Source organism: Cuculus canorus, chromosome 9 (assembly GCF_017976375.1).
Source record: "Cuculus canorus isolate bCucCan1 chromosome 9, bCucCan1.pri, whole genome shotgun sequence".
Classification (NCBI taxonomy): Eukaryota; Metazoa; Chordata; class Aves; order Cuculiformes; family Cuculidae; genus Cuculus; species Cuculus canorus.
In genome coordinates this window covers 9,488,399-9,513,361 of record NC_071409.1, presented here as the reverse complement: position 1 = coordinate 9,513,361, position 24,963 = coordinate 9,488,399, and the positions used below count along the sequence as shown (strand labels likewise).

At 40.5% G+C, this 24,963-nt stretch overlaps 2 protein-coding genes and 2 long non-coding RNA genes across 6 annotated transcripts in view; 2 read left to right on the top strand and 2 right to left on the bottom strand.

Annotated features, from left to right (window-relative positions):
• Positions 1-3,520, bottom strand: part of LOC128853010 (uncharacterized) — a 20,267-nt gene extending 16,747 nt beyond the window's left edge. For both annotated transcript variants that reach the window (XR_008451204.1, XR_008451205.1), the window contains exon 1: positions 3,348-3,520. This is a non-coding gene — a long non-coding RNA (uncharacterized LOC128853010). The remainder of the gene's footprint in view (positions 1-3,347) is intronic.
• The window catches only part of PAQR9 (progestin and adipoQ receptor family member 9), a 30,169-nt gene extending 26,049 nt beyond the window's left edge, over positions 1-4,120 (top strand). The window contains exon 3 of one of the 2 annotated variants that reach the window (XM_054074203.1): positions 4,023-4,120. The gene's annotated coding sequence lies outside the window, so the exon portion shown is untranslated. Of the gene's footprint in view, positions 1-595; positions 779-4,022 lie in introns of those variants that run through there. The other variant, XM_009565961.2, reaches the window with a different exon arrangement.
• PCOLCE2 (procollagen C-endopeptidase enhancer 2) lies at positions 2,478-24,963 on the top strand. Its single transcript, XM_054074202.1, has 9 exons — positions 2,478-2,635; positions 4,023-4,131; positions 11,266-11,521; positions 12,591-12,715; positions 15,773-15,909; positions 17,981-18,135; positions 21,315-21,398; positions 22,629-22,796; positions 24,402-24,963. The coding sequence occupies exons 1-9, from the start codon at positions 2,544-2,546 to the stop codon at positions 24,530-24,532; spliced, it is 1,257 nt and encodes a 418-aa protein (XP_053930177.1). The 5' UTR covers positions 2,478-2,543; the 3' UTR covers positions 24,533-24,963.
• Positions 7,999-11,291, bottom strand: LOC128853009 (uncharacterized). Its single transcript, XR_008451203.1, has 3 exons — positions 11,167-11,291; positions 10,962-11,057; positions 7,999-8,537 (listed from the first exon to the last, which is right to left on the bottom strand). It is a non-coding gene; the product is annotated as an uncharacterized LOC128853009 (long non-coding RNA).

The following is a 24,963-nucleotide window of genomic DNA, read 5'->3' as shown; positions in this document are numbered from 1 at the left end:
GAACTTGAAACCCCTGGGAGCTAACAGCCTTTGTTGATAGTTTTGAGGAAGGTCAGCTCATCATTGGATATAAGGCCTGAAAGATTTTCTTCTTTCAAAATAGTGGATCTTCTCTAGACTTCAAAAAATGTTTAGCACCAGAGAGATGCAGCAGGGAATTATGTGTCTGTGATGTGTGAATTATACAACTGTCCACCATATACATTGCTTCCATACCTGGAATTTTGTATGAACTTTACATTACCTTCTTGACTAAAATCAGTATATCTAGTGATAGTGGTTACACTTTGGGCTGCTAATCAGCATTCTAGTGACCATCGAGTGAGTAAGTGTCTTCTTTTTAGCTTTAGTATTTCCCATTTCTGTCACTTCAAATTAGTTCAAAACGCAGCTGCAAATATTACCTCTGCTCTGACCATGTTAAGACCTCCTCTGTTTCCACAGCTCCCTTTTTGTGGACTGGGCTCCCCAGCCCAGTCCTTAACCAAGTCTTGGCGAGATGTGTCCCGCTCCTTCCTCCAGCCCCACCTGGCTGCCAACACTCACTCACGCAAAACCTGAGCACACCTCAGCTCTACTCTTTGTTGTCTTTCAGTGCCTCTGTGCACACGGGAATGCTGCTGGCACCTCTTAACCTCTGCCTCCGAGGTTCCGGGACATCCCAATAGCAGTTGCACCTCACCCACATAATTACTCTTGCAAATTTAGCAAGCCTGGATCCAGGTCATTCTACTGCTTTCTTCATCCAGCACTGCAGAAAGGAGTACAGGTATTACATCCATACATAAATTGAAGCATTTTCTTTCTGTTTAATCCTCAGAACATCCTCTCTAATCCACAGTACTTCTTTAAACTCTTAGGAATGGGACCGCCCTCATTTGTGTTCTGCAAGAATAGGAATGTTACATTCTTAATAAATAAGCTAAAAATAAGATAATAGGTTTATATTCTGCCTTGCATACAGAATTTCTGTTTAGTTCCTCCTTCAGTTAGCTGTGCCTGAAGCCTTCACTACAGCCTCACCTTCTCCTATGAAAGGCAGATGAGGGAAGAAGCGCTCCTAGAGCACGAAGAGGGGCAGATTCTTCTTAAAGCAATCTTTAAAAGACAAATTATCATTTATTGACATGATAACCCGTACATCAGCACCCGACAGCACTAACAATGGGCTTGCTATAAACATGTTTTAAAAAGTCAAATATTCTTGTGTTCAATAAGAATACTGACAGATTTTTTCATTTCTTTTCTCAAACAACTTTGGCCCAGATGCTACAAACACATAAGTTCTGAGTTGGTTACCACTAGCTCTGCCACAGCCCTTTAAAGAGCACCTTTCACAGCCAGAGCAAAAGGGTGACTAAATGGGTCAAGATTACCAACCGGTAAACAAAACGAAACATTCAGCGTTTACTTTAGAATTTAAATAAAGAAGAAATTTTAAAGTAGCATTACTATTTTTCAGGTGTTGGCAAAGCTGTACAGGATTGCAGGAACGGCGACGACACTGAGTTCATTCACAAGGAGGACAAACACCCCTACTGTGCCACCTGAGGACAGGGCGCGGGTGCTGTGCGGGAGCCTGCAGGGTCAGAGCGTCCTGCGCTCGGGGGGCTCTGCGCGGGAGCCTGTGGGCTTGGGGGTCACTGCGCAGGACCTGAGGGGGTCTCTGCCATCCCGCACATGGGGGCCGCTGCGTGACAGCCTGCGGGGTCAGGGGGATCCCACGCATTGGCATTAGGGACATGGGGGTTGCTGCCACCCTGCACTTGGAGGTCTCGGCTCAGGGGGCTGCGAGTCGGGGTGATCCTGCACTCGGGGTCTCGGCTCAGGGGGCTGTGGGTCAGGGTGATCCCACACTCGGGGTCTCAGCTCAGGGGGCCGCGGGTCAGGGTGATCCCACACTCGGGGTCTCAGCTCAGGGGGCTGCGGGTCAGGGTGATCCCACATTTGGGGTCTCTGCTCAGGGGGCTGCAGGTCAGGGTGATCCCACATTTGGGGTCTCTGCTCAGGGGGCTGCGGGTCAGGGTGATCCCACATTTGGGGTCTCTCCTCAGGGGGCTGCGGGTCAGGGTGATCCCACATTTGGGGTCTCTGCTCAGGGGGCTGCGGGTCAGGGTGATCCCACATTTGGGGTCTCTGCTCAGGGGGCTGCAGGTCAGGGTGATCCCACATTTGGGGTCTCTCCTCAGGGGGCTGCGGGTCAGGGTGATCCTACACTCGGGGTCTCGGCTCAGGGGACTGCGGGGTCGCTGCCATCCCACACTCGGGGTCTCCGCGGCGTCAGGGTGATCCCGCACTGGGGGTCTCGGCTCAGGGGGCTGCGGGCTCGGGGTGACCCCGCCCTCGTGTCGCGGCTGGGGGTTGCGGTCCCGGTCCCGGTCCCCCCCCCCCCCCCGCAGCCTCTCCCCTCCTCCCTCCGGCAGCCGGGGCGGTCCCGGTGCCCCCGGCATGGGGGAGCGGCCCTGCCCGGGGGCGCGGCCGCCGCCTGCCCGCCCGGCCCCGCGCTCGCAGCCCCGGCCCCGGCGCTGCCCCGGCCGAGAGAGATGCCGCCCGCCCCGCGGCTGCCGCTGCTCCTGCCGCTCCTGCTGCCGCTGCTGCCGCTCCTGGCAGCGCGTCCCGCAGCCCCGGCGGGCAGGTACCGGGCACCGGGCGAGCGGGGGGGAGGGGGGGCACGGGGAGGGGGGGAATACGTGTATAATTCATTAATATGTAGTAATATATGAATACGATATTAGATAATTAGATAATTAATAAATACGACATAATATCTAATACGATATAATGTCATATAATATATCATATGATGTGATATAATATAAAGATATACTATCATATAAGATGTGATACGATATAAAGTGAAATGTGATCTACTAAGACCTATTCATATGCTATAATACAACACATTAATATGATATAATGTGATATATAATACATTAATATGATATAAAGTGGTATATAATGTTATATAATGTTGTATAGTAGAATACATTAATATGCTATAATATATGATATGTTATAATGTAACAGAATATAATTATATCATATATAATATAAAGGTATAATATATAATATAAAGGTATAATATATAATATTTACTATGATACAATATAATGTAGAGATATAATATGATATAAAGTGAAATAATGTGATATCATGCGATCTATTAATATGATACAATACATTATGATACAATGTGATATATAATACATTAATATGATATAAAGTGATATATAATGTTGTATAATAGAATATATTAATATGCTATAGTTTGCTATAATCTAATTAATATAACATAATATACATAATATAACATAATACAACACAACATCCCAGTAGCCAAAGCTCACCTCATGTCCTCGGCAGTCAGGCTGTGGTCCTGTGCCGTGGTTTTCCAGGGCTCCTCGCACACCCGCACAGGGCAGCTGGAGCAGGGAGCTGGTACCTGGCCTTTTTAGCCCTGCACATCCTCACCGTGGCACAAATCGGGCCGTAGGATCCATCACCAGGCTAGGGTACAGGCTTGGGCACAGCGTGGAGCAGTACAGAAAACTTCCCAAATTACTCACTTGATTGAAATATCTAAATTCAAAGCATTTCAGGGTGGAATAGATAGGAATGAAAAGTTATTTTTATTACTGTGTTATTTTAACTATTATACCTACGTTATAAAAAAGTCATGACAAATGACTTTGTAATAATTAGTTTTTCATTATAACAGCAATGTGCAACGATGTGCCACAGCCTCATACCTTCCACCTTATGAATTAAAAAAGGAGGGAAGAATAACCCTCTGTGTAAACCCAGAATTGAGGCGCAAGTAGTTAATTTTCTCTGCACCTGAGGCTGCACGTTAAGCTGTCAATAATGAAATTGTGTTAAGTAATGAAACATATGGTTAAAGTTAGCAATGTTTGTAAGTTTTTAAGCTGTTTGTTTAAGACAGTCTGCGCCTCTTTACTGTTATACTAAGAATAAACTAAATATATTTAAAAATGAAGTGCTGTTTTTCCTGTTACTCTCAGGCCTACCTTTACATGCGGAGGAGTTGTATCTGGAGAATCAGGGTTTATTGGGAGTGAAGGATTTCCTGGAGTCTACCCTCCAAACAGCAAATGTACTTGGAAAATCACGGTAAGAACTTTTAATATCACAAAATCAGCCCTTAAGATAGCAAGGAGCTATTTGTTGTTAATGCACCAGCATTCAAGGGGCTGAGATTACAAGGAGTATCATGGCCCGCCTTACAGTCTGAAGAGCAGATGCAAATTGCATTTGGAATCATTCACAGATGCCTTAAATAAAAGGGGAAAAAAACCTGCCAAAGTTAGTTTACCAAAATTACTCAGCATTAGATCTTCAAAGGTTCAAAATCTAATCTGGAGGGAAATAATTTTGATTATAATAGCATAAGGTTTTTACCTCTACAAAATTTGGATTGCAAATGGAGGCAGCACTGAAGAAGCATTTACTGAGGCATCCCACAGCCCTGCCCTTCTCGTTCTGGAGGCTGAGGGAGAACAGAACAAGTGATTGCATTTAAAGAGTCCATACGGAGTGGTTTCACTGCAGACAACGTGGCTGTTGCCAACAAGCTGTGAGCATCCAGGTTAGCCTGGACATTGTGAGAAGTGTAACCACAAAGCTGTAGCAGTGCTGCATCCGCACACAGGTTTTACTGACCATGGGAGGCACTTGATGGCTTCTGCCATTTCATGATCACCCCGATTCCCACTTTTCTGCTGCACTGCCATTTACTCCTGCTCTTCCACTGCTGCATACCTGTTTGCTGTAGCTCGCCCAAAGCCAGAGAAGGGGTGCACAGTGTAGTATTCCAGGCTTTCTTGTGCCCCCACCTCATTTAACCCCTATTGGACAATATTGTTTACGAAGCCAAGCTGATCCCCCCCCACCATTAACTGTGTAGAACACCCTATCATTTGGATGTGCAGGAAGGATGTAGGGAAAGCAAGGACTACAAGGCTAAACCTGCACCCTCTTTAAAAAGAAGATGGTTTACCACGCTGAGGGAAAGTGGTACACTCAAGAGTCTGCTTAGCCTGAATTAAAGCAACAAAATTCTTTCACCAGACACTGCTGAGACTCAGAATACCGTGCAAAAGTAGCCAAGTAAGAAACCTAGTTACACTGCCGTCAAGAAATACACGGTAGTCACTGTTAGGTGTCCTCATTTAGCATCTGAGCTTAAAAGGTGACTAAGACTTTTTGCCTGTCCATTTTAGCCAAGGGCTGTGAACACCGTTCTGAACACTCTCTGCCTAATGCAGGATCTGACAAGTCTAGGTCACAAGAAGTATGAAGCTGTTGATTTCTCAGCTACAGAATCTCATCATACATAGGAGAAATCCAGAGAGCGACGGTGACAATGAATTCACTCTTCAGAAGAAAACAGTCTTAGACGATGTTACGGGTAATACAGATAGAGCCATGTAGCATTCGGGTACCGGCTGAAGTCTTTCCAACTGGTTTGCTAAAGCTAGAAGAGTCTCTCTAACTCAATTATGGTTCTGTTATTTCAAGAGACTGGGACTTTTTCAGCTGGCTAAAGAAAACAGCTTCTCTATTCTAAGAGCTCTGAGAAGTGTTCAGCACATGCTTGTGGTTATATTACAACCTTGGCAGCCTACCCAGCCGCTTTTAGCTGGCTTTGCTAAGAAGTCATTTGTACAGCTATTTCCTTTCCTATAGTAATGTATATAGCTTTATCTAAAATATGTCATATACATTTACTTTTAATACCCTGTAATCCTTCTTGGCCGTCACCTCCCATAAATGTGTGACACAGGCAGAGAAACTGGCTTGCCGTCCCGTGTTTCTCTGGCAGACGGTGCAGTTCCTATAAAACACTGACAACTTTATGTGCAACAATAATACTGCAGACTGTCAGAGTTATGTAAGGTTATATTTTTGTAGGTTCAGGAGCCGTGTTCCAGAAAGTTTGCTGACAAAAAGCAAGGTTTGAAAAATTTAATTATCTGTCGAGTTGGGAATCCACCCTGGGGGAGTGAAATATTTTAAATCATTTTCTCTACATTTTAAACATTCATTTACCCACATTATTGTGAAACTGCCCTTCCAGCAGAGAACAGATCTTTACGCATGGTTGTATTACCAGAAAAGAAACAACTGAACAGAATCTGGTGCCTTTGTCAAGGAGAACAAGCCAATACGGATTTTTTAATTAAAAAATGTTTCTTTGTGGCTGGAGAGGACAGAGCTCAGGAACCAGTGACTAGGCAGGAACTAGGTTTTTTTCCCAGGATGTAACTCCAAATACATTTCACGTTCATTCTCAGTAGGGCGAATAATATGTTTGGCTTGCAGGTGGCTGATGTGTTTTTCGAGCCTATCAAGGACTGCTATGGCAAAACATGCAATTGGAATTTTGGTATTAAACATGTACAAAAACATATTAAATCCATATAAAATATAGGTTTAAAAATAAGGCAAATTATTTTCTCAGAAAGGTGGCATGTAAGGGTTTTCCCACCAAAAGATTATTTTTGAAGCAAATAATCTAAAACCAAGCAATTTTGGGAAGTATGACAAAAGTATATTTGGAAATCCTCCCCAGAAACTGGGAGAGGCACAATGACAAAGAGGACTTTGTTCAGTCAGAACAACAATGGGAAAGCAGCTTAACTACTTTAAACATAAAGTGAAATTTGATTAATGTTATATGAAATAATTGAAATGAATGATAACAAAAAAATCAAAGGACCCTATTTTGTGGTGGTTTGTATGTATAAAATAATCATTCTCTTTTGAAGAGGTTTGTAATCTACACGGTTGATTTTAGGGAATTATGCTTTAGAAGAACTCACCCTGAAAATTCATTTTTCATTTAGCCTTCAATAAGAGTAAGGCATCCTTCTCATGAGTTTGGCATGATAATTTCTGATTCTAACGGAGCTCATAGAGTTGAAGTAAGAAGGGAAGCAGAGGGCAAATATGGGTCACCCTCAGTGTGACAAGGAGAGGCAGGAGCTTAAGTGCCTTTATTGTTGAAAGACACCAGCTGGATGGACAAAACAGAAAAATAAGGCACACCCTGCAGGGGCAGCATCACATATTCTTCGTTTGACTATCCCCTCTTTTATTTTTTTCTTAAGAGCTGCATGTTCATCCAATTCTTCCTCTGAGGTATCCTGTCATCCTACTGCATCAGGCTCAGACAGGGCTCAAAGTAAACAAAACTGAGTCACGCTGGCCTTTGCTTTCTCCCCTGTGTTCCTCATGGAACAATATTTTAAATGTCTTAGGATAAACATTGGCAGATTTTAGCACGTTCGTTTGCAACATTTTAAAAAGGGAAATGGTAGAAATGAAAGCAGAGTATTGTTTTGCAAAGATGCTTGTATTTAGGGTGTGATTCCTTGGGAGTAGCTGCAGGCTGGAGCAGCTGCTGCCAGAATGTGGAACCACCATCCTTTGCACTCTTGAATGTCATCTGGCCAGACTACAGACTTTTAACTGACTTAACATGCCAGAACAAGTTTGTTATATTTGTGAATAATGACAAACATTAATTTAATAAGCCATGATATTATTTTATAAAGTAATGGCAGTAAGTAGGGACTGTGATTAAGGGCCCCAGGTCACACTGGTCTGTAAATGACTTATCTCCCCAAATTCAGTTAAGTGTGAGCAAGGACTTGTTGTGACGGTCTTGAGGCAGTGGCCCAGGTTGCCCAGAGAAGTCATGGCCGCCCCATCCCTGGAGGTGTTCACGGCCACGTTGGATGGGGCTTGGAGCAGCCTGATCCAGTGGGAGGTGTCCTTGCCCATGGCAGGGGGTTGGAACTGGATCATCCTTAACCTCGCTTCCAACCCAAACCTTTCTATGATTCTGTGATTATTCTGACAATTAAATCTGGAGTAGGCTCCTTGTTAAGCATTCATGATCACATGGCTGCAATTTTCTTACACATTTGCTTATAAAATATTATGAAACAAAATTTAGATACTCAGCACATCTATGGGGAACAGTCTTGACCAAGATTAAGTAGACTGAACTAATAGTAGCTAGAGAGATGAAAAACTATAATGAAATATAATCAGATAATGTAATGTAGTATAGTATAACATAGTCAGTGGTAGAGAAAGGCAAAGGAAGCATACGGCACTGCATAGAATTACTTATACCACGAAACAGAAAACCCAAGACTTGAGCGAATAATTGGCTAGCAAATCAGAGTTTGGTTGGTTTGACACCACCCTCTCCCTCTTCAGTGTGGGTCAGTCCCACGTCCTAGTTCCCATTCGGGGCTGCATGGGGGAGCAGAAAACCCAGGGGTAGGACTGAGTGCTGCAGGACTGGTGTTAGTAAAGTAGCACTTGGCTCCATGTGCTCATGGAACAAAGCTGTCCGTGAGCACCCATCACCGTAAGGCATAACTACTTGGCTAAATCCGAATGCGTTTCTGTAAGTTCTTACCCCAGAACCAGCAACCTCTCACATTTCAACTTCCTTTTTCCAACTCTGGGAGGGAGTAGGGTCTTCAAAGAAGCAATTCAAGCTGAGAAGGTAGGAAAAAAAAAAAAAATCTCATAAGCACTGACAAAACTATTTAATCTAAGATGATAAAGCAACTCCTGCTCAACTTTCAGGAACAGTGGAAGTAAGAAGGAGAAATTCCTAAAGATGGGTAGGTTGTAGCAAAGCTGTAAGACAGTGTACCAGAAAACGTTGGACTATCTTAACTGTAGGCCTAAGAGCTCACTCTATTTTAAAACATAATAATTTTACAGATTACCTCATTTGGATTTTTTGGTACCAGTTGTACAAACTTACGCATCAGGAGTATGCCACCCTGAAAGAGCATGTTATTTTACATACATACTTCTGGAAAAAAGGCTGCTTTAATTTAACTGCCTAAATCAGACCTTATCTAATTTTACAGCGAGTATTTTTGAACTGATTTGTCCAGTTTCATAGAGTTTGCAGTATAACCATAAATAACATTCAGGTCTTCTGACAGGAATACCAAATTCCTTGTAGCTCCTTTTCTCTTAAAGTGACCATGTCTTAATGCTTTTTAGTGATTCAGACCAAAAGACAAGTGAATACAATAATAAGAGATTTAGTTATGAGCGCAGTGATTCAAGGAGCCGTTGCTTTCATCAAATATCTTATGATATGACCGTGTATTGTCCTTAAACTGACTAAATGTACATGTGGGTTGTTTTCCAGTACAAGCGACAGGGCTTGCTTACTTCAGTAGTGTGTTTTAAACCTAACATCTGGCTTTAAAGTTTTCTAAACCATAGTAATTGTGCTTTGGAATTTCTGGTTAAGATTAGATGAGTTTCATGGTTTTGATGTAGCAGTAGTAGTGACGTCCGTCAGCACAGGGGAACGGAATGCATTTTTGAAAGAAATATACCCTAAAACCAGCAGCAGGAACTTTAGCGGGGCTGCAACATGTACGTGGGCCCTGGGCAGTTCAACACAGCTCATGCAAAAGTCTTTCCTGCTGCAGGACCAGCATCAGCACTGGACATAAAAGCAGCTGCATGAATGAGTAACCTTAACATACCTACAACACATTTCTCACTCCATCTAGAGCTGCTGCCTGTATTAGTATTTTCTATGAGTTAAGTGGTCACTTTCATCTACACATAAGAAGTAATTTTTAACTGTCATAATTCAGAATTCAAACACTGTTTGACAATTTCACTTAGGAACCATTTAGTTGTAGTTTATTTCAAACTGGTGTTTTAAAAAGAGGTACTGTTGAGGAAGGAAAAAGTTCATGAACTCTTAGATAAAGTGCCTTAAATATGGACTTACTGCAAATACATTAAGTGTCTGTTATATATTTAAAGCAGAAAATAACAGCAGTGTCTCAGTAAAATAGAATCATAGAATAGTTTGGGTTGGAAGGGACCTTAAAGATCAGCCAGTTCCAACCCCCCTGCCGTGGGCAGGGACACCTCCCACTGGCTCAGGCTGCTCCATGCCCCATCCAACCCGGCCTTGAACACCTCCAGGGATGGGGCAGCCACAACCTCCCTGGGCAACCTGGGCCAGTGTCTCACCACTCTCATAGTGAAGAAGTTTTTCCTAATGTCTAGTATAAAACTGCCCCTCTCCAGTTTATACTCATTCTTCCTCATCCTATCCCCACAAGCCTTTGTGAACAGTCCCTCCCCAGCTTTTCTGTAGCCCCTTCAGGTACTGGAAGGTCGCTATAAGATCTCCTCTGAGCCTTCTCTTCTCCAGGCTGAACAACCCCTACTCTCTCAGTTGGGCTTAAAACAGCTGCAGGTATTTTAATAGGTAAGCATTCTACCAGGCGACGGATTGAGTGCAGATAATTACCTGTCTAGAGTCCCTCTACACTTTAAAATACTGCTTCCCTTCTTCCTGACCTGTTACATAGCACTGAGCACTTTGTTAGAATAGTTTTCACTTCTCATTATGCTTCTTATTCTCTTAAAAGCTTGCAACTATATCTCAGAAAATGTTCTACTCCTCCTAAACTATTTGGCTCTCTTAATTTACATCCTTCTCAGCACTCTTACTGCTTTTGCAATGTGCACAGATGCAGACTGGTAAGAAAACCTGCCCTGTTTTATCTTTCCTTAGATATTTCAGAAAGCAAAATTTTTCCAAATTGAGGACTCGCGCTAATGGTTCTTTTGAACTCTCTGCTTATACTTTTACATATTCTTTCCTAATATAATTCTCTCACTGCAGCCTTCAAGCTAAATGTACCCACTCCAGTAGCTAAACACTAGGGTTGTACAGCATTAGCTGTACAGTTTCCAATTTTATTTATAAATCAAAGTAATGAGTCAGTATATAATGATTAAAAAAATCCTTCAAATTATGAAACTTTATGACACCAATAAGCAAGATAAGAAAGGCCGTTTCTTTTCCTCAAAACTGTAAATTGCTTGTTCCATTTAAAAAAACATATTAACCACATCCTCCTCACCTTGGCTGGTGACAGGGAGCTGCTGATTGTAGCAGAAAATAAGAGAACAGGGTGGTGATGGTCTATAATCAACTCCATAAGCCTGGCGAGATGATACTGTGGATCAGGAAGAAGATAATGGCAACAAAGGGTTTGTTTGTATGATTGGTCCAATATGATTTTTAAAATCACTCTGCCTGGAGTATAGTTAATAAAAAGAGCTTACCTGGTGAGAAGTGAAGGATGTGAAAATAGGGAGAATCAGACAGATACATGATGTCAGTTACACTTCAAGATGCATCTCTCCCTCCCTTTCTCTGTGCAGGTCCCAGAAGGAAAAGTGGTGGTTCTTTCTTTTAGATATTTAGACCTGGAGAGTGACAACTTGTGCCGATATGATTTTGTGGATATATACAGCGGCCATGCCAATGGACAACGCATCGGCAGGTTCTGTGGTACTGTGAAACCAGGTGCCCTTGTGTCCAACAGCAATAAAATGTTGGTGCAGATGACTTCAGATGCTAATACTGCTGGAAGTGGGTTCGTTGCGAAGTTTTCTGCAGCAGAACCACACGAAAGAGGTAATTAACAGTTATGTATGTGCTTAAGACAAATATAACTCTACAACTCTACAGAGAGCCAAATTAATGCTTAAAAAGATGTGATGCCAGAGATATTAGGATCTCTTCATGCTGGAAAAGAGAAGGTCAAGAGGAGAGGGCTCTAAAGTCATGACCAGTATGGAGGAAGTGAACAGTCACTGTCTCTTCTAATACAAAAACCAGATGACCTGTGAAGGAAAGGAGAGGGTGAGCTGTAAAAGGGTGGACATTTACACAAAATGAGGGGATGTGGTGGACTGTCGATATCTACACTAGTTTAAAAACAGCTAGAAAAACACATGAAAGAAAAATTTGTTAGAGATTATTAAACATAAAGGCATTGCCTTGTGCTTGGAAAGGCCATGAACTGCAAGAGGCTGGGAGGTCACAGGCAGGTGGTATCACCCCAACGAGCAACTCTTCTTCAAGGCTTTTGCTATTAGCATGATACAAGACTAGATAGTTTGTGGGGCAGACACAGTGGAGGTGATGAGTAGTTTGTGAGTCTTTCCAGTTGTGTCTCTGTATTGATGACTTCTTGAAAGTTATATTAAACAACTGCGAAGTGATGCAGTTAATTTAATAATGAAGGTTCATCATCATACTAAGGATTACATACCTGATGTAGCTTTGTAATTTGGGACTGGGAAGAGGAGATACGGAGGAAAACCCCCTGCTCCATTGTGGTCTGTCCACATGCCGCAGTTCCTTTGGGAATGCTGGTCAGCCCCAGCACAGCTCCCCAGGGGCTGCAGGGGTGCCTGCTCCAGCACCTCCTCCTCTGACCCTGTTCTCAGAAATGCTTTCATTCTTTTTTTTACCCCTCTCTTCCTCTACATCTGGCATTTTCTGCCCTTTATTAACTATTTTCGTAGAGGTGCCACCAGTGGAGCTGAAGGGCTCAGCCGTGTCCTGTGATGGGGCCACGGCAGAGGTGGCCAGGACCAGCTGGGTCTCCCTCAGAGGCCCCTGTGGTAAAACAAGCCCATCATGTGGGTTACCCACAACCCTCTTGCACTCTGGTCAGCAAGGTGCACTGTACTTGCAGGGGATCAGTACTGCGGGGGACGACTGGAAAAGCCATCGGGGTCCTTCCAAACGCCCAACTGGCCAGAGCGAGACTATCCAGCAGGAGTCACCTGCTCCTGGCACATCGTCGCCCCAAAGAACCAGGTAAGGTGCTGCCGTCACCGGGCTGGCACAGCCCTTTTTCCATTGCCTGTGATGACCAACAGCTCATCGACAGCCCATTCGCACAAACCAATGTGGCACTGAAACAGTACAAATGCTGTCTGGCTAAGATCTAAAGTTGGGAACGTGCAAGGAGTGCAGGCACACCTCTGCTCCAGCGATACCCACCTTCCCACTGTGGCTCACTCCAGTAAGGCTCGTGCTTTCTCAGCACTGTCCATCCTCTTCTGTGCAATGTTACATGCCCCCAAATTAAACTTTTGAAAGCATCTGCAACTGGTCAGGCTTTTAAAACAGATTTTTTTTTTTTTTTAAAGATCATTCTGTTAATTAACAAATCATCACACAATTAATTTAAGGCAGGTGATGATCTCAGGGCCAAACACAATGATGACTGATGTTCGGTTGACGTCTATCAACATTTGCAGCACTTTCAGTGCTGCTGCAGTTTGTTATTGAGATACCCAGGCAGAACTGACTGAATTTATTAAAAGCAGTAATTATTTTATTCTGCTTACAGTACAGGGAGTATATTTGGATGTGTTCTGCACAGGGATTATCAATGTACATTTCATGAAGTTTGTTTTATTTCACATTTTGAAGGCTCCATTGCATAACAGGCTTGCTTAATTAGCCAGATGCTGTCAGAGATGTGTTACCACTTCATTAAGACCTGAAGAGATGTGATGGCAGACTGAGAGGGCTCATTTGCCACACGTGGCAAACACAAGTGTGTTCCTTATGCTTTAGGGGTAATCTCAGTCCTTAGCTTCCCATTTTGTGGTTGTGCTGAGCCATCTGCTCTGTACCCTGGCAGCAAGCCCACAGTGATTGATCACCAAGCATGTTTGGTAGGTTGCTTTTCGTAACCACATCCAGCTTTTTAAATTCCTCTGCGTGTAAAGATGACTTTCCTCTTAATCTTCTACTCATGACCATAATCCTCCAAATAAAAAAGCTGCCCTAGAGAAATATATTCTTCAGATCTTTCATACTTTTCCGTTTACCAAGATATTTTCTCCCTTGAACTGAAGCAGTATGTCAGCTTAGTCTTTCCTGTACTCCTCTTTAATCCACATTCCTTGCTTGCTAGATACAGGTCATTTAACAATCCTATAGATAGGCAGTGATTTTTAAAACCTTATCTGTAAACTGCAGATTACTTTGGTTTCTTCAAATATCTCTAGATAAGCCTAAAAACTTTTCGTAAGCTTGTAGAGAAGATTTAAGAAAGGCTTTATGTGCATAAAAATAAGGGCATTATATCCTGTGCCTTTTGGAGATCCTGTTCCATAAATCTACAAGTTCCCAATTACATATTTTTCCTGTACTGTAACAGTGGCTGTTTGCATGCAAATGAGGCAGAATTTTGACAAAAAACATTTTTGAGGAGGTAGTGAATAAGCCTCTCTCCAAGTGCTGGTGAAAAGCTGTTCACTCCTCCATTTGCTGAAGTTGAGGTGCCGTTGTCTACTCTCCTTTCACATGCATGTGAACAATACAACAAGGCACTCTTTTGCTTCTAATACAAACCAATAATTACTTCATTTATTACAGAAAATGGAGGGCCTTCTTGTGATGGTGAAGAGCTTCTATTCTGTCATGAAATACTTCTTTATTAGAGAAAAGTGCACTTATGAACAAAAGTAAAGTAGATATTATGGCCTGCTGTTTTGCCTACACATAGGAAAATCTAGCATTTCTGCTCCCAGCTGCATTATTTCTTTCTGTACCATCTTTTTTGATAACAAGCATCTTATTCTGATGCATACTTCCATTTAAAGTGCATTTTTTCATCACAATGACAAGGTTTTTGAAGCAAGCCTGTTACTCATCTCTGAAACCAAATTTCCCGTAGCTCACTCATATTTTATGGGAAACAAAATTATGCCTTATTTATCTGAATCGTGCAGAAAACAGTGCAATATCCAGGCAAAACAAAGACATCAGATGATAACAGGCTATCATTATGGAATGTAAAACAAGGCTGGTTTTACTATGTCAGTAAATCAAATAAAGTGCATGCAACGTACAAATGACTTTTTTTCTTTGTACAGTCTTAAAAGATTTAGTATCATCTTTGGTTTTGAGACAAACCTTTAAAGAGAAATCCTGAAGATCTACAATCAGCACAATTCAGTGTTGTCATTCAGGCCTCATTTGTGGTATTATGAGAAGAAGATTTAAGTACCGTTGTGCTTCGTATAAAGAAGCAACCTAAGTGCATATATTACCTTTATTTCAGTGGTGCAGTTATGTTGTGTTTTCCTCTCTTGCTGCTAACAACTGACAGAATCATACTGCCAGACCACGTTTCAGAGTAGTGAATTCCATTTCTGCCTTCCTGTTCATTGGTTTTCTTTCTGAAATAGAGAAGTGCACAAATACAAGGAGATGACAGCATCAGTAGTGAGAATACCAGTCATACTAGTTCTCACTTAAGATCTGTAAAGCCTCAACGGTTATGGAAATTGTGCATGAAAACACAATTCCTTTAATGACTTACTTGCTCTTGGTTTTAGTCTTACTAATTTTCTTTCTATCAGAAGTTCTGTTTCTGACCATTTTATTTCTGCATCAAGTATACGTGGAATTGGCAACCACGGTGATTTAAATCTTGCTCTTAAGGTCAGTGAAATGTCTCTTAGCAACTCTTTTCTTGTTTTCCTTTGTATCTTGGATGATACGGTAACACTAAAAGCCCCCTTGCTGTGGTTCAGATTTGTTACAGGTATTTTAAAAGCAGTGTAACACCTACTATCCTGTTTTCATTCACTCATAAAAATAACTTTTTCAGAAGTTACTTGCATATACTTGAGAACAAAATGTTTCATCGAATGTTAAGAGTCATAGGTTGAGCTATGTGTTGGGGAGAAGTCACATGGATTGAAACACTTTACTACCAAGTGGATTAAGGACTTTTCCTTTAAGGAAAGAGAAGTTCACTAGTATTTCATATGGAAAGGTCACTCACTGTAAGAAGCACTAATCAGTTCTGCATATCAAAACATTAATGAGTTATTTACGCTTTCCCTGCAGTTAATAGAGTTAAAGTTTGAGAAGTTTGATGTGGAGAGAGACAACTACTGCAGATATGACTATGTTGCAGTGTTTAATGGTGGGGAAATCAATGATGCTAAAAGAATTGGGAAGTACTGCGGAGACAGTCCACCAGCGTAAGTAACTTTACCGAATCATGAACTCCACTACCATTATGTGTCATTTTGCTAGCAGTTCTGTTCTAGGCTTCTGAAAGATTTTTATTCTTTTTTAAATTAAATATGACATTTTCTACTTCCAATTGAACTCCTAGGAGTTGGTTAGTATCTTGTGTCTCCCTAAGTTTTCCCTTAACTCTCTCCCTCCATGACTAGCCCTTGGCTCCAAGCTGTGTTCTGCCCTGTCCCTCAAGCCTCATTAGAGCACTCTTTAAAAACACCAATACTAATGCTATTGATATTGGTATAATAGCAATATTAATGGTAGCTGAACAGTAACATCACCTAATATGCATGTTTTGGTTATAGATATGGTAATACAAGGATCCAGCTGAACTCTCTAGCTCATTACTCACGTTACCTGACTCATTTCCCCTCAGCCACTTCCCTTCTGCTGGTTCCCAGGCTGTTCCTTGCTTCGCTGCTCACCATCTCCTCCATCTGTGCCGATGCACGTTCTCTCAGGCACAGACTGTTTTCCTGAGCGTGCTGGGTAGCACAGCAGCCTCTCACCAGATCTGATGTCCAATTGCCGCCCGCACATCTGCTCAACACTTCCCCCTGCCCACAACGTGCCTATCGCCCCAAAAAGAACCCATCCTGCCACCCCCACCCCAGCACTGTAACTCTCTAATCAGGTCTAGCAGTAGTAGATCATCATTATTCCCCCAAAAAAGTGTAAACTTTTTGGGGGTGAGGCTAGTAATTTTTAGCTCTCCTTTCCCACTGTTGTTCTTCCATCAAGCTTCTTAAAGCTGAGTAGCCTTAGAAGATGAAGAGGATGCATTTTGTTTCAAGAAATACAAGCTATTAAAGAAATGAAATACACGCAGGGAGGTGTGTGACTGGACTGACGGCTCAGAAGCGGCAGCTGGTTGGATTCCCAAGAGCAGCCAGTTGTGCAGGGGAGGAGGCGCGTGCCTCAGTCTGTTCAGGCACAGCTTGCCAGGCGGAGATCTACTGGGACCTTTTTGTTTGATGGGCTTCTTTAAGGTTATGTAGCGTCCCCTCAGGAGATGAGAGGGGAGGGAGGCATTCTGTAGGACTCTTTTTAAAGAGTCTTTTTAAAGATTTTTCTTCTCCGTGCAGCAGCTGTGCAATAGCATGACAGTGCTAGAAATGGAGTAAGCTTAGCCCTACAGGAATTTGTTAGAAGTCTGGTGAGGATCTAATTAAGGGTAGGACTGCACCTGAAATACATTAACTTCAGCCACCTTAGACTTTTGGTCAGGAGTTACATTCTTTTTTCTTTCTTTCTGTTTTTCTGTTTCAATTTGAAACTTTCTACGCAAAGACATTTCTTTTCAGGCGCCCTTCTTATAGCGAAGTTTAAAAAGGTGGTCTATAAAAAGATACAACAGAGTCTTATGGGTAAGATTGTTCCCACATACAGAGGCAGTTTCACAAAGGGTTCGATGCAGTTCACGAACTGAAAACTAATAAACTGAATGACGCTTGCTCATGACATTTCAAATCCCAAGAAAGTCCTCTCCAAGTATTTGGGAATGAATATCCAGTCCCTAACAAAAAAATAACCCCACAGAAATATTAACCCAAACCATTATATTTAGTGTTTCCCTCAAAGTATTACGGAATCCAACATTGAATTAATTCTCTTAAGGCCTTCCAAATGCAGAATATGTTTTTCATTAAACAAAAAAGTAAAAGCAACATTTACTTACCTCCACTACAGACCGAGGATTTCTTCAGTGTATTTTCCCACTGTATTAATCTCACCCCTTCCATTGAAGTGAAGTCTGCAATGAAGTCACACAGAAGAATTTAAGGATGCTCATATTGACATAGCTTTCAGGAGTCAGAGGTTTTGATGGTTCATCAGAATGAGTTTCATGTTATACCACCAGTGCCTGACTTTCCAGCAAAGAAATATGTATTTCAGTATTAGTCTAGGGGAGATACTGCATTCAGACCAATAATTAAAGGGAAGGGCTCTTATTTTAAGAGTGCTATTAATGTTTTTTGTCTTTGACATGCAAAACAATGTAAATATGTTGTTTTTCTATTCCAGGCCTATTCTGTCTGAGAAAAACGAGTTGCTCATTCAGTTTTTGTCTGATTTAAGCTTAACAGCTGATGGTTTTATTGGCCATTATAAATTTAGACCAAAAAAGTTACCCATAACTACAGTTCCGCCTACTACCACAGCAGTCCCTGCTACCTCAAGTGAGTTTTACTGGCTTTATTATTTATTTCTTATACAATAAATTATTCCAGGATAAGGAGAGGGTTATGGAAAAATGTCATAGAAAGCATATTAAAAATTACAGTTTAATTGTTTGTTAGTATTTCAAATGTAGAGAACGTGAATTAAAATTAATATACTATACTCAAGGGAGAATCTACTTAGCATTATAAAAAGGAAATCTATCCAGGTGAGAGTTCAGTCTAAGGGTATCTTATGCCAACTGAAAGAATTTTCCTCTCTCCCTCTCTCTTCTCAATTTTTGACAGTTAACTAGCAAATTCCATAGAAGAATGCATGAACAAAATTATTTTGTAAAAGAAGTTCTAAATATTTTAGGAAATAGTTTCATTTAAAGGACCTCTGACTGTATTTTCCTTCATATAGTTAAGACCAAGCAAAATTGGTATGGAAGCCACCTAAGCCCTCTTCGGATTCTGTCGACATCCTGTCAAAATGACACTCCTAGAATCATTTTTATATTAAAAAAAAAATCAGGGATTGGAAATTATAAAGAAATGTGTCATGCTAAAAATAAGTTTCCTTTTATATTTAAGACTAGACAGCATATATAAAGATAAGAGGAGGATTTCTCTGAAGGTTTTGCCAAAACTACCTCATTACTGAGCTACTGAAGGGATAAATTCTTACAGTTCCCATAGCCTGAATGTGAGAGATTTAAGAGACTGTTATAGCAGAAAACCAAATTATTTATGATGTTTTTGCAACATATAACCTGATTTGTACTTAAACCACATCAAAAGTCAGGACAGCAGCGGCCTGTCAGCAGGAAACTAGGATGCTGTGGCGCCTAAATACTGATAAAGAAAGGTATTTAAAATAGATTAAAATAAATGTTATAATAAATGAAATCATAGTGACCTATGAATCATTCTGATGTGACTGCTACTCCAATAATGAATAATTCAGCTCTTAGTCACTATAAAGCACTTCATAATGAAGTTGTTAGTTCAAACACTTGGTCTCAACTAAACCAGGCTGTCAGGTACCTGGCACTGCATTTGTGGGCAGGGGTTTGCCGTCGAGTTTTGCTCCGTGAGCTTTTTTCTGTGTGCACAACAAAGAGGTGTAGTTTACTAATTAATTCCAAATCCGTTTTTATGACAACATAAAGTGTTCTAAAATAACAACAATGCAAAGCCATCTGAGGGAAGGTGTTCAAAAGGACTTAGTAGGCAGTCAGAAATAAGAAATCCTTTCAAGTTCTGATCAATTATGCATGGTATAGGCATTTCTGATCTTAAAAACAAGAACAAAGCACACCAAACCTCTACAGTTTAGTTATATCGATCATTTCCATTCAGAAGTCTCCAGTTCAAATAGACTTAGCTTCTTATCTCGCAAATCAGACCTCTTCAGACTTGCACAGAACTCCAGGCATTAATAAAATATTTAACTTTCGTAGCCAGTTTCAAGAATTGCCTCAGTCTCTACCTTACATAAAAATATCAGTACTTGAAGAAATAAATAAATGCTATAAAATCCATGAATAGAAGTAATGAAGATTAATCCAATACCTATGGTGAAGTAATTTATTTTCTTCTTTCATTGGATCAAGTCATGCATTTGCCTGTCAGCATGGCTACAAGTGAAATGGTAGGCAACTAAACTTCTAATTCAGTTCTTCTCCAATTCACATTTTGCTAAGCACCTTACCCATCTGTGCAAACAATAGGCAGCCTCTACTGACAAAAACCATAGTAAAGAGTCACCAACCAAAATTAACTGAACTCAAAAGTAAAAAAAGCAGGAAAGAAACCCTGAGAGGACCAAACAAGTATTTTATAGCGCATAATCCTAGTTTTAAATTTAGAAAAAACAGGACATCTCAGTAAATGTTTGGTAGCTACCATCCTGAGATGTACCTGGGACTCAGCTACCTGCTATGTTTTTTGCCTTCCTGCTATAGGCACTGAATTGAAAGACTTAAGGAACGTAAAATTCTTAGGGTTTGTTGCGCTGCGTGTAGCGGTGAGATAAGAGGAACTGGCCTGACCTGGCAACTGGCTCGGTAAGACAGGAAAACTAATTAAATGGCATGGCTCCTTGCCAAGCATAAGTGTAATTGGAAAAATGATCACTTAGTTTAAAGTTCTAGGAGCTGAACAGAGTGTGCTATTTCTACACAGTGTTCTACACAGAAGTCACTTTATAAAAAGCAGCTTGGCATATAGTGAAAAATAGAAATACACGGTGGTATGAGAGAACGACACAGACACAGAGGCAAAAGAAGTGATGGGTCCCATGAACATATAGAACTGACTGTAGGACTGAGGGTAAATCACATAGGATATGACTAGATACGCCTCTGTGGACATAGCAACTTCCTCTTCAAAACGTTCTTCCCTGTGGGAGGTGTTTAATTTTCTAGGGAGTCAGACTAAGTAACAATCATCTGAAGACAAAAAAAAAAAAAACAAGCCCAAACAACCCTAAATCAGTGAGAAATATGGGGTCCAACTTTTAAACTGTTTACATTTGAAATGTAAACCAGGAAGCATACAGATCTCTTAACAGTCCCGGGCACATCACTGCAAACAAAGACATTTTAAAGGCATCAAGCTGAATCTTAGAAACTCGGGAAGTTATAAAAAGAATTAGTTGATCCAGTTAAAAGAGAAGTACAATTATAAATTACTGATTATGTTGTGTTTCAAAATGTGATCAGTAAAAATTATACTGCACACCATGAAGCTGTGTGAAAAATTTAGGAAAAAAAATAAGGAATTTGAACTCTGATCTCTTCCAGCATAGTAATTCCAGGTAAAGGCCCCCTCCCTCTGCAGTGTTACTGTAGTACAGAGCTGTATGTTAAGTGTACTACAGGCTACATGGCAAAGGATACCACCACTCAGGCAGTTACATGTTTAAGATCACGCTGCAATCAAATGTCGATGTTCTGTAACGTCCCGTTCTGTAAGGTCATTCGAACAGCTCTGTAGCTGCGACACATGGAAAGAGGGTGGCTGGAGGTGATGGCAGAGAAAGGGAATATTGTTATTGTGGTGTATATCCCTTTCAACACCAGATCTAGTTAATGTATACATTGGGATTATTCATCTTTCTTCTCTATTACAAAACATGCTTTGCATTTGTATCAATTACCTCATTTCAATTTGCTTTTTTCCTCTTCAAAAAGTTGTGAAACCTACAGTTGCTCTGTGCCAGCAGAAGTGTAAGAGGAGTGGGACTCTCGAAAGCAATTACTGTTCAAGCAACTTTGGTAAGGAAGCAAAGCTTTTTTTTCTTTTTAATTATTCATTTGGCACTTACCATTCATATATAAGCTATATTTTTACACTGTCTTACGTGTGTATCTGACATCAATATCTGTGTTTTGCTCAATACTGACCCCACCTCAGCTCTTGTGGCTGACTGTAAATGACACTACATAACATTTGTTCTTTATCCTCTAGTACCAGGGTAATAAATCAAATACACTCTCTCCTTTTGTCAAATACTTGGAATTTTTCGGTCTTTTCTGTGGCATAAGTGAGAGTAAAAATATTTCATATGCACTGTGAACGCAAGTGTATTCTGAGATAAGAAAGCAAGTGTGCTGTTTGTAAAATATGATTTATTCCAAGTTTATTTGCTGACTTCATGAATTTAGAAAATAAACCCTATTTCTCTTTCATCATGTTTTGTTTCCAAAAACATGACTGCAATATCCAGCATTTTAATGTCCACAGTTTTGATTGAAGTTGAACATTGCCATTTAATTAAAAATCTCTGGATTAAAGGATAATAATGCGCAAATTTGCAAAGGCCTAACCCAAAACGTGGCTTATGCGGATTTGGAAAATGTCTGGCTGCACATAGTAACTGAAGATCTAACTGATTCTAGGGTAGAAAGGTGATCTGAGGAGAGAAAGAATTGCTAACACCATTTACCAATCCCTTTTGATAAATAAAGATGGGATACAGATTAATCTAGTTATCCTAGGAAAATACAGTATGTTTATTTTCATACTGTGAGGTCTTCTGGAGATAATGACAGTCTAATCTGTAGTCTAAATTTAGCTGAAATCAGCACATTTGTATCAGTATCTGGGCTCAGGTTCATCAAAATCCAGCTCTGAGGACATGAACTATTCCCTGCTGCTCATCTGAGAGTGTCGGAGAGCTGGGAATTCAATGTTTTCAATTTAACTTCTCGACTGTCTTAAAATTAGTCATTAAAAGTAGAATAAAATTGTGCTGTTTAATTGAATTTCTCAAAACCTTGAGCAGGGCTTCCAAGAGACTGATACATTCTAAGAACCATTTATACTTGTGCTACCAAATTTTGTCAGTAGCGAGTTAGCTGTTAGGGGTGATAACCACAATTTTAGTAACTGTTTCCAGTACTGTTTCGTTCCTTATTATGGACTAACACTTACTGAGGTTTTAGGATGCCTCAATATTTATGCTTAAAAAATAACATAAACGTATCAAATGGCTTTTCTTCTAGTAATAACTGGAACTGTAATCACGGCGGTAACGCGGGCTGGCAGTCTGCATGCAACAGTATCAATCATTAATGTATATAAGGAGGGAAATTTAGCAATTCAGCAAGCGGGCAAGAGTATGAGTGCCAAGATTATTGCTGTATGCAAGCAGTGTCCTCTCATCAGAAGAGGTAAGAACTCAAAAAGAGTTGCTTTGTGTGGTTATAAAAGACAACAGTTTTGAGAACTCCTGTTTGAAACATGACCACAAACATCGGTAAGATTACAGTAATTGTTTCCGTAATCATTAACTAACATAATAATCAATTTAAGATAAAAATAACTAGATATGCAGGTTTATATTGCCTTAAGTTTTGCTTAAGGATCAGACTCACTTAGATAAAGGAGTTTGAAAAAATAACTTTTTTTTTTTAAGCCCACGTGATACAAAATAAAATCTGATTTAGTTCCCCCGAATAAAGATCAGTTCATTTTTGTTTTTAAATGCTCATACTTCAATGCTAGTTTTCACACAGTTATTGAGAAGGGAAAACCAGCAGCATGCTAAGCCTGGGAGAGCAGTACGTCACAGCAAATTACCAAACCGAGCAGGTTTCCCTCTTGCTTCTCTGCTGTAGGTATTTATGTCTCTATTGCAGAAATACCAGTAGTATTAAGCCCACTCTGTATCTGCCAACAGTTGGTATTTCTATTGCTATCTTCAACAGTATGTAAAAAGGGCTTCCTATTTGGTATTGTAAGAAATACTGAGACTATGGTTCATTGAAGTAACTCAGTAAAATACAAACTGGTTCTCGGCTCTGCCTCCTGAGCAAACAAGGAGAACAGGAGAACATAAATGGACCCATATCAAAAAACAGTCGAAGTAATTCAATGACCATCGAAAAAACCCTGGTAACATTCAGGCTCCTACTGGTATCTAAGCACATTGATTCAAAGTGGGCAGTAGCAACATGAAAAGTCCTTCTTAGAAACTAGTGTTTGCTTTTGCCCCTAGTTTCTGAAAACGAGTCGCCTGTCTGGGAGATGTAACAACATCTGTGGTGGAACAAATGGTCTTCTTTTTGGCAGACTGCTGGCTCCAAACCATACACTTTTGTTTCTTTTCCTAAATCTCCATGCATTATTTAATACCCATTACTTAATATATAAACCATTCTGGTTATACCCCTGTAACACCATTCCTTCAAGCCTAAAGCCTCGCAAACCCCTAACCCTTCAAAGCCATAAGAATACATAAATCCATCCGATTTCTCCAAAGCCAGGATTTTAGCACATTAAGCCCACCTTGCTTGCTTGTCTGCATCTATATATATAGAAAGTGTTTATGTCTTTGGGAAAGGAAATGAGAAGACTCAAGTGCATTGTCCCTTAATTGCATTATCCTACAAGCTAAGGAAATGAGAAAGTATCCAAAATTAATGAGACACATTCCACTTTAGGTGTTAGTAGCCAAGTTACCCACTGTCTATACTACATTTCTAATGTCTTTCAGACTCATTTGACAGTCTACATTTAATTTGTATCTGCTACATATTTAATTATGTAGTAGACACTTAGTTATGTATCTACTTGATTTTTATCTAACTGCACTTTATGGCGTAACAAGCACAGCAAAGGTGGGTAAGGAGGTATTTGCTTTGGATAGGAAGGAAAAAACGTTAGAAGGCATTGGTAACAGAGTGCAAATCGTGATAGAGAACACAAATAAAGAACTATACTTACCATATCACATCATGGATTTCTGCCTTGTAATCTCATGTTTTCCGTTTTAGGTTTAAACTACATCATCATGGGCCAGGTAGAAGATGACGGTAGAGGCAAAGTCTTTCCCAACAGCTTTGTCATGAGTTTTAAGACTAAGAACTCAAAGATCCTAAATGCCTTGAAAAACAGAACATGTTAAAACTAAACTCTGCAGCTGCATTCTATCATCGCTCTTGAAAAATAATTTTCATTTACTATAAGTCATGAAAACACAACTGACTGTCAACACTAACACTGTGCTCAACCTTTCCTTCCTCCCATCCACCTAAGCACAGCCTGGCACAAAGGGGTATCCATTACGTTTACCTGCCAAGAGAAGAAGAGATCCTTTTGAGTCGTAAAGCCAAAGATTTGCAGCACAGCCATCTGATCTCAAACATACCAAATTCCAATTACCTGGAAGCTGTTAATTTATAACTGTCCATTTTTTTTTAAGGAGTTGTGTATGTAAAATAAGAATTCTTAAGTGCAATATTTATAGTAACTCCTTTTAACTGAGCTTTTTCTCTAACACTGTTTTATTACATGGATTTCTGCATTATTATCTGTGCTTAATAAAATATTTTAAGA

What these genes read in the sequence shown, in the direction of transcription:
- PCOLCE2 (XM_054074202.1), top strand. Translation starts at nt 2,544, where the DNA reads ATGCCGCCCGCCCCGCGGCTGCCGCTGCTCCTGCCGCTCCTGCTGCCG. An exon ending in AGCAGAACCACACGAAAGAG is followed by an intron (nt 11,522 to 12,590) that starts GTAATTAACAGT and finishes CTGTACTTGCAG; the next exon opens with GGGATCAGTACTGCGGGGGA. An exon ending in GTGTCCTCTCATCAGAAGAG is followed by an intron (nt 22,797 to 24,401) that starts GTAAGAACTCAA and finishes TTTCCGTTTTAG; the next exon opens with GTTTAAACTACATCATCATG.